This window comes from Euprymna scolopes, chromosome 12 (genome assembly GCF_053919585.1).
Source record: "Euprymna scolopes isolate OS-2025 chromosome 12, ASM5391958v1, whole genome shotgun sequence".
NCBI lineage: Eukaryota > Metazoa > Mollusca > Cephalopoda > Sepiida > Sepiolidae > Euprymna > Euprymna scolopes.
In genome coordinates this window covers 81,407,185-81,424,928 of record NC_136493.1, presented here as the reverse complement: position 1 = coordinate 81,424,928, position 17,744 = coordinate 81,407,185, and the positions used below count along the sequence as shown (strand labels likewise).

General features: G+C 31.1%; 1 protein-coding gene across 1 annotated transcript in view; it reads right to left on the bottom strand.

The window, feature by feature from the left end:
* Positions 1–17,268, bottom strand: part of LOC145291377 (uncharacterized) — a 176,064-nt gene extending 158,796 nt beyond the window's left edge. The window contains exon 1 of the mRNA XM_080137165.1: positions 17,065–17,268. Coding sequence (XP_079993291.1) covers positions 17,065–17,089 — 25 coding nt within the window. The 5' untranslated portion in view covers positions 17,090–17,268. The remainder of the gene's footprint in view (positions 1–17,064) is intronic.
* Positions 17,269–17,744: the final 476 nt, after the last annotated feature.

Below are 17,744 nucleotides of genomic sequence, written 5' to 3'. Positions count from 1 at the left end.
ATATTTATCCAAGGTTTTGATAAACTTATCAGATTTTCATCTATATTTTTCAGTTGTGCCAAAACCAAACAAAATAAGGAAATATGAAATTTTCCAAAGAATGTGGTGATTAGACAACACCAAGATTAAAGTAGTGCCAGAAAAAAACTGTCAAAGCATTTTAAATCTTTTGATATAAAAGTTTGAAGACTCTAATAGGCACCGTATGGCCGTTTATCAAATAGGTGTGAAAAGCTTTTTAAAATCTGTGATATTGAATAGGCAAGTGAACTTTAGAATATTTATTTTACTTACCATAAAAACTAATAAAAACAAATTAAATTAGGCTTGGAGAGTCAATGCTACATCTTAGAATGGGATACATTTTATTCTCGGTTTTCTTCATCAAATATGCTTGGAATAACAATTGCCACAGTCGTGAAGGATTTTCAGCCATTACTTTTGTAGTCATCCTGTCTACCCCCTTTTCAACTCTACACATTTCATTTCATTTCTTTTCAATTATTTCACAGTTTGTCCATCATTTTCACTTTAGAAATAACCACAATACCACATTTACTCTATGAATATGCTCCTAAAAATATCCAAAATGCTTTTAATTGAATTTAATTTCATGACCACAAATCACAACTAATGAAAAAAACGTAATAAATATCCCACATTTCTCTCTTTCTCTCTCTCTCTCTCTCTCTCTCTCTCTCTCTATATATATATATATATATATATATATATATATATATATGTATATATTTTGAAAATAATTTCTGACGAGGACGCATCACAGACCGTCTGAAACGCGCGTAAACGATTTCAATGACTTAAAAACATTATTACAATGATCCAAACATAATTCTCAATGAAAAACCAAGACACGGAATAATAAAATAATGTTAAAAAATACACATTGTTGGTGACTACTCCCTTATTTAAATATATATATATATATATATATATATATATATATATATATATATATATATATATATATATATATACAGTGCTGGTAAAAAGAAAGTCTGCACTTGTAATTTTTTCAAAAACTGCAAATTTAAGCTAAATTTAATGTAACTGTTTAAACAACCTATTCCTCATTTTATTCGCCTTTTATTCCTCTATAATTTTACCTGCTCATATTTGACTTATAATTGAAATATTCTAATGTTCACGTCAATTTTAAAAAATAACTTCAAATTGAGGAGGCAAAAAGAAAGTCCGCAGCAACAAATTTGCTTAAAACCACCTTAAATTATCGTCCCTAAATCAGTTTAAAATATCCACCAACAGGCAACAAAGCATCTCTAATCGTAATTGTTGTTGTTCCAGGTTATACAACGTAACATTTAGTCCATATGCTACGACTTTCTCTTAGTGATCATCAGGAGCTCATTAATCTCCATCTTTCTGGTTTATCCAATTGAGAAATCAGCTGCAGATTGAAATTTGATGAGAAAATGGTACGAAAGACTGTGCAAAAGCACCAAAACACCAGTAGTGTTCGTGATGCCCCTAAATTTGGTTGTACTAGAGTTACTTCTAACAGGGAAGACAATGCCATCAAGATCTGCAGCCTAAGAAATAGATTTGAAACGGCTCTCCAAATCCAACAACAGTGCAATCTTGTTAAAAAGTGCTCTGTTTCTACTGTCAAGAACAGATTAAAGGAATTTAATTTGTGAGGATATGCTCAAGATGCAAGCCAATGATTTCTGTAAAGAACAGAAAGCACCGTCTGGACTTCGTCAGATGCAATGAAGATCATGACTCTTCATATTGGTCAAAAGTGCTTTTTAGCGATGAAAGCAAGTTCAATAGGCTAGGCAGTGATGGTAGGCAGTACGTCTGTCAGAGGAAAGACAAAGAATTTAATCCTAGGTGCTCAGTTTTAATGCTGCAAGGTTGTGGAGGTTCAGTTTTGGTGTGGGGTATTATTAGTACCAATGGTCCAGGGCCTATAGTTCGCTTGCAAGGTCGAATTAATTCGACCAAGTATATTAATATGTTGACTGAGCATTTTCTACCCTACTTCGGTCAGAATTTGGATGATCTTCACACAGGATAATGCTCCCATTCACACAGCTGACAATGTCAAGAGGTTCCTGGAAGAGCATAATATTCTGTGTTTGAATTGGTCTGCACAATCTCCAGACCTCAATCCTATCGAAAACGTATGACATTACATCAAGCAACAGCTACGCAATGATAAAATTTCAAATTTGGAACAACTTGGACAAAAATTAAACAAAAGTGGGATGCCCTTTGCCCAGAGTATTGCTGCAGTCTAATTCAAGGAATTCCCAAAAGATTGCAGGCTGTCAAATTGCAGAAGGGCTATGCTACTAAATATTAACTAGTTAATTGTGTTCCTGTTGTATTTGTGTTGCATTAATGTCCTAAAGTTACATTTAAATAACAATTTTCCATTGTGCAGACTTTCTTTTTGCCTCCTCAATTTAAAGTTATTTTTTAAATTGACGTGAACACTAGAATATTTCAATTAAAAGTCAAATATGAACAGGTAAAATTATAGAAGAATGAAAAGCCAATCAAATGAAGTATACTTTGTTTAAACAGTTACATTAAATTTAGCTTTAATTTGCAGTGTTTGAAAAAATTACGAGTGCTGACTTTCTTTTTGCCGCTTGTGTATATATATATATATCACATAAAGTTACTTTGATTAAATAAAAAATTATTATTTTAATATACAAACATTGTGTCCAAGGTGATTGCTATTTATTGTTGTCATTGTATTTTCTTTATTGTTATTATAGGAAGAAGGTTTCTACCAATAGTCCGGTCACTTGCATCTCCTATTAATTGGCACATGAATTCATCAAAAAATTTGTTTTAAAATCGTAAACATCAACTTCACATTTGTTGCATAAGTTGGATATTATTAAATAATAAACAAGATTTTTCATACGTAATTTTATGTTTATTGGTCAGAGAAATGTATAAAGATTCTTACAAACATAATTTTTTTTAAGTTTTATTCATTAGAAAAAAGAATATTTTCCCAATACGCCATATGGAGATTTATTAAAAAAAAAAAAGTTCTAGCAGCAATCATTGACTTCAGCTCCGTTGTTGGATTTTTTAAAATAATAAATGTGGTTTTTCATACGTAATTTTATGTTTCTTGGCTAGATGAATGTGGATAAAGATTCTTCAAAAAATAAACTTTATTCATTTATATTCATTAAAAAAATATTTTTCCGGTACACCACACAGATTAATCAAAAAAGTTAATTTTGTTTTAGAAACAAAACATCGCCTTCAGCTCCATTGTTGGATTTTAAAAAATAATAAACGTTTTTCATATGTACTTTTATGTTTATTCGCTAGATAAAAATGCACAAATAATTTTTTTCTGTAGAAATTTGGTTTTATGACAGAGTGAAATTTGGTGCACTGGCATACTTTTTGGTGAACCAAAATCGCAGATTGAAATCTGGCGTCCTGACGTCCTGGCGTCCCCAAAATAATTATCCGATGATACCAATCATGATGCAAAATAAGAAAACGGTGTAGGGAGAGAATAGTTAATAAAGAATGCGATTCTACATGATAACATACTATTTAGAAAAGCATTCTTGACATTAGGAGAGATTTTTGCTAACTATTCTGTCCCTTCCCCCTTTGAAAAAAATGTTTATATTTTTTTCACAATTATATGCATTTGGTCGATTATTAGATTGATTTGTTAATGTAAAAGAAAAACAAATTATAGAAACTACTACTACTACTAATACTACTAAATAATAATAGCAGCAGCAGCAGCAAATATATTAATCCCTTTAGCTAAATCACTTCCCCAAAATGGTATTCTACATTTTTAAACGATTATGTGGCGAGAAGAAAAAAAAACAATTATTTTCAAATTTCACATAGGAAAACTGTTTCACATAAAAATACGTCAAAAGATACTCATTTCCGGCCCATTCTTGCTTAATCGCTCCAAAATCGAAAATTAAACAAAATACTCGTATAGCATAACATTTTCGATCGATTGTTAACATGTATTTATGTGTTTCTACCAGTGTTTGTTTAATTTTCAATTTTAAGCGGTTATCAATGGTCCTTCTGTTGGGTTTATTCGGCAGCCATTTTTTAAATTCTAACTCAAAAAGGGCGCTCTAAGTTTGTTTTAAACCAAAAGCACACTTTAAAAGAAGTTTAAACACAAATAAATTTATTCAGATATGTAAAGTGTCTTGTCTTTAATAACATTTATTTGTTGCATATTTGTTCATGATTTCTTTTCTTTTGGAGGAAGTTTAAATATAGATATAATTTGTTTTTTAATTAAGAAAATCTTCAGAATATTTTATTTTTATGCATTTTATCCAAGATTTTGATAAACTCATCGGAGATTTTCATCTATATAGAAGCTTGTTAAAACATGGAGCCTCTCCAAGATGAGAGCTATCCATTTCAATTGGTGCCAGATGAGGATCAGAGCGTGATGATGTAAAGATAGAAGCTTGGTTTTAGATGCATTAAAAGTAACCAACCACCTCTTCCCCCATTGTACCACGCGCTCAAGATCAGAGGAGAAAGAATCAGAGAGAACTTTGTCATTTATGGCCTTTGATGTGTTGCCATAGATAGTCGTATCATCAGCATAGATGTCAACGAATGTATGTGTTTTGGGAGATCATTGATGTAGATTTGGAAGAGAGCTGGGCCCAGGATATTGCCCTAGAAAGGAAGCCTTTGTCGAGACATTCACTAATCCTATGATATAACCGTTAGCACATCTGCTGTAGATCTAGCAGAACGGAAACCATATTGCATGTCACTAAGAAGTTTATTTCTGCTGAGGTGGTTGACTACTTCTTTATTTAATATGGATTCCAGTAACTTACTCATGACACACAGGATACTTATTGGTCTGTATTGAGAGGGAGATGACCTGTCACCTGAATTCTTAAATACAGGGCATACTGATGAGGTTTTCCAGGGTGTTGGGAAGCAATCCTCCTTAAGATAACGCTTAAACAGTTTTGTAAGTATGAGGGCAAGTTCTAGTTGAAACTTTTTCAACACTATAATTAGAATGCCGTCAGGGGCAGTTGCTTTACTGGAATCAAGATTCTTGATTAGCTTGGCGACCTCACGCACAGATATTTGTATGTTGCATAGCGTGTTGTCTTTTATAGGAGGAAATACGGGGAGTTGATAGCCTTTGTTGTATAGGGTATAATAAGCTGCAAAGTTCTTGGCAAATAGTTTGGCTTTGTCTGATGCTGACGAGATGACCTCAGGTCCATTGATGATGGTTGGGATAGAACACACGCATCTGTTCAGGATCCTGTTTGCTATTTGCCAAAACTGGTAGGAACAAAGCCGCTGCTCAACTACTTTGGATTTAACAGACTGAGCATATAGCTCTCTTGCATTTTTTATTACTCCTTTACAGTGGTTGCTGGCAGTTCTGAAAGCAGTTTTAGTCTCAGTACATCTATTACGTTGGTAGCTATGGAAAAAGTGATTTCTGTGCACGATGGCAGCAGCACATTCTGGGGAGAACCATTCTGGGGAGAACCATGGCTGGCTGTTAGGTTTTTGTTGGAATTTTTTGGATGGTATGAATCGGTCTATTCCTACAATTAACCATTCAGTCAGGTCTGATACTATGGAGGATACATACTTTTTAAACATGGAATGCAGAGGTAGATAAGATATAAATGTACGGAAGCTATCCCAGTCAGCCATAGAGGATCGATATACTGTACGGTGAAGAAGTACGTCTGAAGACTTGTTGCATTTCATTTTTATCTTAACTGATACAACTGAGTGGTTGGAAGATCTCGGAGGAGATAGAACGGAACATGATCATAGCTCAGGGGAAGTTGTGAGAAAAAGGTTTAGAAGGCTTGCATACTGACCGGTAGTACCGGGCACATGAGTGAGTTTGTGAACAATCTGAATGAGGTCATAGGCAGTGGAGAAGTCATGACAGTACCTCCCCTCATCATCTGTTTTGCTTGAGTGGGTCAGCCATTCCACATTATGGACATTGAAGTCACCACAGATGTGAATGTTAGCCAAAGAATGAGCAGACAGGATGTGGTCAGTTTTCTCAGATATGCTCTTAAAGATAGTAACTCCGCTGTTGTGGGGGTGATAGAGAGCAAATATAAATGCAGTGGTGTAAGTAAGTGCAACCCGGAAGCACATATAAGGTAAATTAGAGTCTTCTCTGGAGATATCCCTACCACACGAAAAGCCATCTTTAATGTAGGCACATATTCCATGGTGATCTTGGGGGCCAGATTTAGATGTTAAGTTAGAGTATCCATTAATTATGAACTCATCTAGGGAAGTGGTCGGCCCTATACCAGTTTCGCTTAGGAACAATATGTCCAGTTTCGTCTCCTGCAATTGGGTTTCAACCTCTGGAAGGTTGGACCGTAGACCCCTAATGTTAGAGAAGGAGACATGGTAGTAGGGGTCTACATTGGAGGATGGGGTTCTAGGTTTGTTCGTGTTTTTTTCTGGAGATAATTCATGTTGAGGTTTTGGGATTTGTGGAACAGGTCGACAGACTTGGTAAGAGCAGGTTAGAGAGGGAAATTAAGAGAAAAAGACAGGAAATGTTTTTTTTTTTTTGTAGCACATGATAAGTAAGGCCGTAACAATTACCCACTAGTATGGCATTGAGAAACCCCACCAGAGACTACTGCATGGTCCAGAATCCATTCACCAATTGGCAATACAACAGCCCCAGTACTTTGCACCTGCTGATAGGACAGCCTCCTTAGTGGTTAATCCAAGGTTCGGGTCACTGACTATCAGGCAGATAACGTCAGCATAGATGAAACGTTTACCTCCAGCACCCTTACTAGAGACGTGGCCATAAGGATAGACATAGAAACAGAAAATTTCCAACATCTCAGGGTACTGTTCACGCAAGTACTGCCGACCTAGAAAGCAACTTTTTCTTCACCCTTTATCAGAAAAATCACTCATAGGAAATGAGGACTGAAGGACAAATAAGGAGAAGCGAGAGTTACTGGAACTGCCGATAACACATCCATAGTGCATTATCTACTCTCCATTTAAAAAAAGAAAGGAAAGGTTGAAAAAATAAAAAGGTTAGAGATAAAGATAGATAGATAGATAGATAGAAAGATAGATAAATATGAATAAATATATATATAAAAGCTATGTGAATATATATATATAAATATATATAAACATGACTATATATATGAATATATATACATAAATATATAAAAATAAATACATATATATCAATAGATATACATAAATATATATATCAATATATATACATAAATATATATATAATATATATAAGAATATAAAAATACAAATATATATAAATATACCATTCAAACACTACCCTATTTGAATATACGGTTACGTGTTAGTTTTACTCATTTAGAACTGTTTTAAAGCTTCACAGCTCACTGATTTTGCAACTAAATTACAAACAATTTTTACAGTTCAAAGGTCCCCTTCTCAGATATATTTTCAAATGAAAATTTTCAATTTTCATTCATTAAAACAAAAGTTATACTTAAATTACTGGTATTCAAAAGTCCTCATAATTAGTAAGGAACATGAGAGATGGTTTCTTCTGATTGGCTCTTGGTTACCATAGCAACTTTTTCATCATTGCCGTTTTATAGACAATTTCTTCTGATTGATTGTTGGTTACAACAGAAACATTTCCGTCATCGACATCTTCATAAATCATAGCAGGAATGTCGTTCACGTGCCATATTATTTTGGTTATATAGAGAGAGTTAACAAAAGTGATGCTCTTTGCCGTGCTAGGGCCGATAATATTTCGCTTACGACGTCGCCCGTTAATACTGTTTCTCCCTATTTTTTACTCTTCTTTATGTTTATTTACTTAATTACAACTTTTATTTGATTTTTTTTAATTAGACAATTTAAGAAGTTTGTAATAATATTTTTATGGGTTGTTGACAATGCGTATGATATTAAACAGAAAAAAAGAAAATATAATTTCAAAGCAAAGCCTGAAAATATCATGGATTCATAGAAAAAGGCGAGGATAAAAATAATATGGTTAAGATTAAGTTTAAAAAAGTAAAAGTAGTTGTTAAAACTATAAAAGAAAAAGACGTGATATTCTAGAAAAAATATACAAATTTATGAGTTAAAATATTGCAGCATTAAGAATTTATATTTAATGTAAAATTGAATTTTAAAAAAATCTTAATGCTGCAATTTTTAAGTTATAAATTTATATTTTTTACTAGAATCTCTTGTTTTTTTTTCTTTTCAAGTTTTAACAACTAGCCTTTTTACTTTTCTAAGCTTAATCTTAACTATATTACTTTTCATGCTCGGATTTTTCTATGTAATATAGATATATATTCATGAATATATATATATATGAATATATATGAATATATAAATATAAAGATAAATATCAATATAGATATAAAAATATGCATAAATGTGTATATAAATATATATAGAGATATGTGGATATATATATAAATATATATAAATATGTGAATATATATATATATAAATATATATAAATATAGGTATATACAAATATATACATAAATATATGTAATATAAATATATACATAAATATATGTAATATAAATATATGCATAAATATATATAATATATATAAATATATTTGCATAAATATATATATATATGCATATAATATATACAAGTATATATAAATATATATAGATATAAATATATATTTATGAATATATATAAATATATATAAATATATCACTCTATATAAATATGTTATAAATATACATATATAAATATATATATGTAAATATATATACATAATTAGACAATATATATATTTAGAAATATATAAATGAATATATATTTAGAAATATATATAAATGAACATGCGTTTATAAATATACATATGTGTCTATATATATTAATACGATAGCGTGTGTTATTTTCTGTGTCACGCTTACATCAGGGTCGTTTAATTGTTATGTACTTCCATTTCTTGTCATAAATAATTTTTAGTGCTGTGGCAACATAATATTCTTTTCATTCTTTTGACTTTGGGATATATATCCCACACAGTTAGACACACTTAATCAACCGAGAACCACATCCGCCCATATAAAAACATATAAGATATTAACGGATATGTACTCAAGATTCAAAACAATGAAAAGAATATGCTGTTGTCACAGGTACTTCGGAATACGTACACCCAACTTAAATTTCGGACAACAAATATCATCAAGTCGTTATGACCGAGTTTATACCGGACAGCACTATAATTGCCAGTGGGGTGGGGTGGGAGGGTTTATCGTAAATAATCTAGTGGTATTAAATTCGGTCTCTTTACCGTTATAGAGTTATCTGTTCGTCGGATCTGAAGTTATTATTGAAATGTAAATTTAAAATAACCAATAACTTCAGATCCGACGAACAGATAACTCTATAACTGGCAATTATAGTGCTGTCCGGTATAAACTCGGTTATAACGACTTGATGATATTTGTTGTCCGAAATTTAAGTTGGGTGTACGTATTCCGAAGTACCTGTTTATCCAAATTACTTATAAATAAATGAGATAGCATTAAGAAAAAGTTTTTTTTTCTGCCGATAATACATTAGTTATTAAACTGATATAAGTCAAAAAGATCAAATACTACCACTAGACATTATTAGATCTAATATAAATTAACACAAAACTTTAAAATATAACTATTTTATTCATCTATTTCCTTACGCGTGCATGAAAGTGCTTTTGTGTACGGAATGAATAAAAGTATATATTAACCGAAACTAAATACGTCCTATGGAATTGGGAGTGACTAATAATGCAATTTTCTGCATCTTAATCAATTAAGAAGTGAAATATTAGTGAGCAAAATAATAACGACCGCTATAATCACCAATAAAATTAATTGCATAAAAATACTAAAATATTAACTACATAAGAAACAATTTTTGAATTCATAGTAATATATTACTAATACAATATAGAAAATTTAAACGTATTATAAGATAATATTTATTTCAAACTAATTTTAACATGAAAACATACAGATAGTTTTTAAAACTTTGTATATAAATTTTTTATATATCTTTTAATAGAATTATTTTCCATGACTCTTAACTCCATGACGCGCGTATAATCTTTTTCTCTGAGAGTCTAGACTAAATTAAACCATATGACAAGCAGCGGATGGTCACTCTCTTCCTTCTTTTTTTCTTTCTTCTTCTCTTTCCCTTACGCGCAGCGGATTGTCAGTTTATTTATTTCCTTTTCTCCATATATCCGTATATTTCTCCCTCTTCTTCCTAGGTTAGTAAACGCGTGTCAAGTCATTTACGGGTAAGAACGTGCATATTTAGGTGTGTGTGTGTGTGTGTGTGTGTGTGTGTGTGTGTGTGTGTGTGTGTGTGTGTGTGTGTGTGTGTGTGTGTGTGTGTGTGTTGTGTGTGTGTGTCTGTTGTTACGTCGGGTTACCGGACAGTCGTAAAGTGTCATAATGTTCTTTCTGTTTGTTTTTTAAAAAAATCCCTCCCCTACTAAATTAATTCCCACCCTCTCTATAAAATGTATTAAGTGGATTGCTACTACCACCCTCTCTGGTTTTTGACCGTCGGGGCCCGATTCTTTTTCTTTCTTTATTTCAGTATCCAAAATGTAATTGTCTAGTTTAGATGCTTGAAAATACCATAAGGTTGAAATAAATTATTGCATCGACAATTATGTAATTTCCGTGTTATATTTTTATGTTATTGCTCTGTTTACCACATTGAGCTCTCATACCCGGATTTCCTCCTGAAATTATTCCATTATAACACTATATATATATATATATATATATATATATATATATATATATATATATATATACACTAGCTGTACTCGGCCACGCGTTGCTGTGGCTCAGTTTGTTAAAATGGAACACATTCCTCAAGAAAAATTGCATATTTTTCGTTTATTTACTTTTATTATTTTTTGTAATTTTTTTAATCAATAAAAGTTGTTATTTTTTTCCCAAAAAAAAAGATTAATTTTTTTACCATAAATTGTTAGGTGAAAGGTTTTTTTTCAGGAAAACTTGCACTTTTTTTTAAAGAAATTTGGCAGTAAACGTTTCTCTTTGAAAACGGAATCTTTATTATAAAAAGAACAGATGATTGCTTTACATGAACACTGTAAATAGTTACGTGAAAGTAAAGAAAAGTTTGATCCTTTTTTTCAAGAGAATGTACAAATTATTTTTTTAACATATGTTCAGAAAATAAACAGAAAAATACTTCCATCATTAATTATGCAAAAGATAAATAAAATGTTGATTTAGTGTTTCAACATTATGCTTATAAATTACGATAAAACTTGCTGAGTATGCGCTGTTTTACGGTTGTTGTAAAAATGGAACGGAAACTTAAATTTCACTTCGTTTTAATCATTCTTAATTTTTAATTGTGCCCGCTAAACGAATATAATCAAAACAGTAACATTCAACAATTGTACTTTATGTATATAAAACACAAAATATTTATTAAAAAAAAAAAAAAGTTAATAACGAAAGGGAAATAATTCCATTTTTAAACGAAAAAGTCAGTTTGGTATATCTTTTTGTTATTTTTTACATAATTCCAGCTTACCATTCACATTGGAAATGTCGACATTTATAGGTTGTCGGGTACGTTTACAACGAATAAACACTCCAATCTAGTAGATGTATCATCAATTTTTGTAGGAATTTTTGACACCCCTAACACGAAACTGCGAATAAAATTTTAAAAACTCGTAATTTCTCTTTTAAAAGTGGGTTGTTTATTTTCTTTATGGATTATACTTCCAAAATAGACGATTAAAGTTGTTTTAAAAGTAATAGAAATTTTTTTTTAAAACAGTAATGAATTTTACGAACTCAATATTTTTCAATTTTTAAACTTTAAAAATCTATCAAAATTTTTCTATTGATTCTATTTTTACGATATTTTCAGGGTCAGTGTGAAATTTTATGCTCTTTCCAATAAACTGAATATAATATTTTAGACAAACGTTTTTTTTTTAATTCACGCCACCCCCATTTTCAAGTGTTTATTAAAAAGTAAATAATACTCACCAAAGTTTTATATATCAGAAATTGAAGAGAAAAGGTCAATAAATAATATATTCAAATTTAAAACAAAAAAGTAATGTTTTTTAGAAATTTACCTGTAAAGTCCGAAGTTTAAAACCTTTTTAAAAAAAAAAACACGTTGTTTGTTTTTTCTTTTGTTTTTTTTTTAATGAAACTTTGGTCCTTGCTCCTTTAATTGGAAAAAAAATGGGGCTTGAGTTACATTTTTCGAGTAGTTATAAGCTTGGAAAGACGGGGTGGAATTATTCACTATTTTTCACGAAATTTCTGACACACCTACCAATCTACCCATGTTAAGAATGGCTTTCGGAATAGACACCCCTAACCTTGCCAGCATATCCGAAAAGCTATAAAAGTTGACGTGTCGAATGTGAACGATGAGTTGGACGTAATCTAAAAATGTACCGACTTTAAAAGGGAACGAAATTCAAATTTCCGTTCCATTTTTACAACAACCGTAAAGCAAAGCATTCTATGCAAATTTTACCTAACTTACTGTATTAATGCTATTTTTTAAGCAAAAAAATATATATTTAGGTTTGGCTATAAATTCCTAAACTCATTTCACCCTAAATAATTTAGGTGACTGAAATAGGAATCTAGTTGAATCTTTAATTTCCTGAATAGTATGCGAGAATTCATTTTTCTTCGAGTTATATCGAATTCATTAATACGGACTTTAGGGGCTTTTTTCGTAATGTTACTGTAAAATTATTTTTTATTGTTACAAATTACGATGCTTTATTTATATGAAAAAAGCAAAAATAAATTCTTGCGTTTTTTATTTACTATTTAAAACCATAACTTTAGTAAAGGTATTTTTGTTTAAACAAAATAAAACATTTTCACTGAGAGTTAAGTAAAAATAATTAGTTCATTATATTCTGCGATCATTATTTGATAAATACTGCAATTTTCATTAAAATTAGTTAATTTCCTGATTTTTGGTGAATATTTAAGTAAAGGGAAGGGTCAAGATGTTTATACACTTTAAGCGTCGGCATTCATTTTGTCTGTACCTACCATTTTTCGATGAATATTTGATAGGAAAGCGACCACGTGTGGTTAATTTAAATTAAATTTCAATCACATGGTTACATTATCAATAATCATGTGATTAAATCCATTAAAAATTTACCGATATTGTAAACACATTCTGTTTACATTAAGCCTGTAGTGCTTTTTTTAGTGATGCCGTGTTAGCAACTGAGATTTAAAAAAAAAAACCCGCGAGATCAGGAGAAAGAAATCTACAGAAAATCGCTAGATTTTTAACTTTTATCATCTGAAATTTTCAAAAATTGCTAATCCCCCCACCCCAAACTCCATATTTTAACTTCCTACCATAAAAAAATTATAAATATAGTATATTCAATATATAAAATGTTCCGTGTTTTCTCACTATATGTTTCTGGAATTATATTGAAGCGGTTAGCTCCCCAGAAGGCTTACATATTTTATCAGCTAGTTTTACCTGTTTTTTCAGAGAGGGTATTTTTTTTTTTTTTTTTTGCAGGAAACGAATCATAAACTCAAACTTTTTATAATAAAAGTTAAATTGAAATATACTGCAAATTAAACATCACAATAATGGTGCAACATATTTTGAAATTAGAAAAATAAAAAATAAAAAACTTTGTTTTAGCATGTTAAAAGTATTTAAGTTAGTAGATAATTAAATTCTACTGTATTGGTATATGATATAACCCTACCCCTCTCTCGTCCGAGGGCTGGGCCGCATCCGTCGCTATCCTGGTTCACGGGAGCATACTTGTGATGTACTTCTGGCCGTGTTCGTCGCTCCCAGCTCACAGGACCATAGATGCAACCCAGCAGGGCTACATTCTTACTAGTCTAGTGGTGGACCCCTCAAGGGTGACCAGACTCTCCCTGGTCACTGGAAAATATCTTCTGCTGCTCAGGGCACACGAAATGTGCATGACCCTAAGTCCGTGTGGCAACATTTTCGATTTCTGCCGTCACTCTGGCTTCGTGCTGGATCCAGTCTATCTCTCTTATTATCTGGCGTCAGGGCATACCTGAAATAAACTGCATCTTCATCCAGGCTGGCAAATCGAGAAACAAGGAAAAACTCTGGGACATTTTTATATAACGAAACAAAATAATTATTCATAAATCGTTTTACACGTTTAGTCGAGTTCTTTGATTCAAGCTTCATGATGCAGGTTGTATACTTAAGTTCCACTAATCAATTTTCCAGCTAAGAACAAGAGCTTTTCAACTTAGCTCTTATGAGGGTTTCGTCCCCCCCCCCCAGGCGGGGTGAGAGCGATGTGGACGCCTCGAATGCCAGTCAGTAAAAGAAAGGGACCAAGGACTCTAACTCCAAAAAGTCAATCGTTTTTATCAAATCAGAAATTCCCCCTTCCACCTTTTTGGAGTTATTCTTTCTTTTTTTCCCCCTTTAGAGCTTATCTCTACCAGACCCCACCCCTCCCCCCACCTGCACTGAGGTTTTTTTACTTGTTACCAATTAGGCATGATTAGTCACCCAGGTCGAACAATGCCTGGCGGCGACCCCTAACCCTTTAACCCCCCATTCTTCATACCTATCAACATAGGTTTTAAAAAAAAAACAACCTTTCCGTTGTTGATAGATATATAACATCAGATGAGATAAAACAAATTATTATTTGTCTTCTCTCGTTCTGACAAAATCCCATAGACATTTGTTTTGTCCCAATCAGACATTAACACCCTCCTCTTCTGCCCTCTCTTCCTCTATATGATAAAAACAAGACCATCTCTTTTGACATGTAGATAATTCCAAACCTGTCTCCCTTCTACTCTCTTCCTCTATTTGAAAAGCAAGATCATCTGGTGTCGCCAGGGATCTCGTCATAGGTATAAGTTTTTTAGGGTTTTTTTTTGCTGTTGTTTCTTGCTTTTTACAATTTTCGACTAAATACTTCTAAATTAAGCAGGGTTGCTTAGATCGTATTTTAAACTAAACTTCGGAGGTTGGAATGCCCCCCACCTAAAATGTACTTGGAAAAATCGATTTTATAGCGAGATTTAAGAATGGTTAGCCGAAAAAAAGGTGAAAAACAAAACAAATAATCAATAAATAATTGTTACCAAAGGCAATAAATGCTACTTTTTTTTACTTACATGAATGAGTTTATTTAATGTTTTAAAGTATTTTCAAGCGCTTTTCTTTATTTTTTAATCTAAAATTGCGTGTGTGTGTGGGTGCGAAATATCTCCAGATTTTCTAGAATTCCCCGCTAGATTGCAAACGAAATCTCCAGATCTAGCAGGAAAACCGCTAAATTGGAAACACTGGTCACGTAACAGGAAGCGGTAATAAATAATTGTCCCTAAATAAAAAAAATGGCCTATCGGTACAAAGAAAATCACCTATTTATCATAGAAAAATTAAGTATAATGTTATAATTAAAAAGAAATATATAAAAACACACATGGATATAGTAAACATATTATACCAAAACGTGGAAGCCATCCGTCCAGTGGTTTTTTAGACTATTAATTGCGAATGAACCAAGAGTTACATTATATATATATATATATATATATATATATATATATATATATATATATATATATTGAAATAAAAATTTTCCAATTTTGTATTCAAATATAGGATACTCATGCAGAGAGTGATCCGTGTTGAAATAATAACGTTATTATTTAAAAAGTCATTCTTAACATGGGGAGGGGAGGGTGTTTTGTAACTATTCTGTACTTTAACCTTACAATTGAATAAAAAACATATCATAAAACTTTAATTAAACGTGGAAATACGATTTAAAAAATAGCGCGGATCACTCTCTGCATTAACATCAAATATAGATAGTAATAACACAAATTTCACTTATGTAGCTTGATAATGCAATATTAAAGCTATGAATACTTTTATAACAAGATTTTTTGGGTGAATCATTTTTGCACATTGTCTTAGGTGATGCCTCTTTTTACTTGCAATAACTTTTTTCTTTTCTGGTGAATAATTCTGAATATTCCCTAGGGTCTTGGTATCACTCCAGGATGAGTAAAATTAATTTCCGAAACAGATGTCATCATAAAAATAAAAATATTCTAATTTAAAGTAATAAGATTAATGTAAAGAAATTTTCGAAAATGTCAAAAATGTAAGGCCTAAGTATAAAGGGTATTTAGAATAACGTGAAATTCAGTGAAGCCTTTTTAATTGGAAGCTAATGACTATAGATCAAATCTCATGCAAATTTGAAATATTTGAATTTTCAATTGGGATATTCTGCCTGTATTCTATACCTAAAAAATCTTTTAAATACTTTAAAGAAACTGCATTTATTTGTTAACTGGTGGTCAAAATTTCATACAAATTTGAGGCATCTGAATATTCACAAATGGCTTCCATCTCCCACTTTGCCTTCTTTACATAAAACCACATTAAACTAAATATAGGCCGCACGTGGATACGTTATACCTAACAGGTATGTTCCAAAATTCGTAATGATGAATTAATTCGTCTAGGAGTGTACACACAAATATATAAACATATAAATATACTTAATTTTATATAAACAAACAAAATCGTAAATTATACATGTATTCATTTTTATTCATCCACTTATGCGCATACAGGCATACAGTTATCATCAACTTATTACACCCATGTAAATTTACATACATTATATATATATATATATATATATATATATATATATATATATATATATATATATATATATATATATATATATATTTCAATAAGTTTTTTGTAAATATAACATTTTTAAAAAATGATTAATCTTTTTTATATTAACGAATTGACTTTTAAATTATCAAATAAACTTTCATATAATACTGCAATTTAAACTAAAATGTTTAAATTTTTACTTTATTAGAAGAAAATGTATAACAAAAAATAAACGTTCAATTAAATATTAAATTAAATGGACATAATAAAAATATTACTTACACGTTTGCAAGTAAACGATATTCATGAAGATCTTTGGTGGAAATAGAAAATATATTCAATTTGTTTGTGAGTTAAAAAAAAAGACTGAAGAATATTTATCAAGAAGCTACAAACAGACGATGATGAGTTGAAATAAATTCATTGTTAAAATTCAGATTTGTTAAAACTGATAGAAATGTGTGTCCTTAAGACGTTAGCTGTTTTAAATGGAAGTGATCTGAATATTTTCCAAGCTATTGGTTATTGAGTGGGAATATTTGTAAAGAAATTTTATTATTAATTTCAACCCATCTGTGACTTTGTACACATGATCTAATGTAAAATGATCAAGGAAACATAATTAATGAGATTTGGTTTGCCGAATATACTTATTCACAATCAAATCTTTAATACCAACTGAATACAAAAATACATACATTTGTTGCAGTGGTCGAGTTGTAAATGTTACACATGTTGTAGGTTCAATCCTCACTGCGAATGACACACAAGACGCAATCGGGAATTACTCGGCAGTTCTACCCAGTGGATCGAATGAGAGCATGCTACCACGTGAATTAAAAAATGGGTTATGTTCGAAATTCCATCGAGATTTCCGAATTTGAAAAGATACACCAGAAATAGTTCGGAGGTTATATCGACTGATCATTGTGAAAATAATATTCAAGATGAAGACAGTAGTC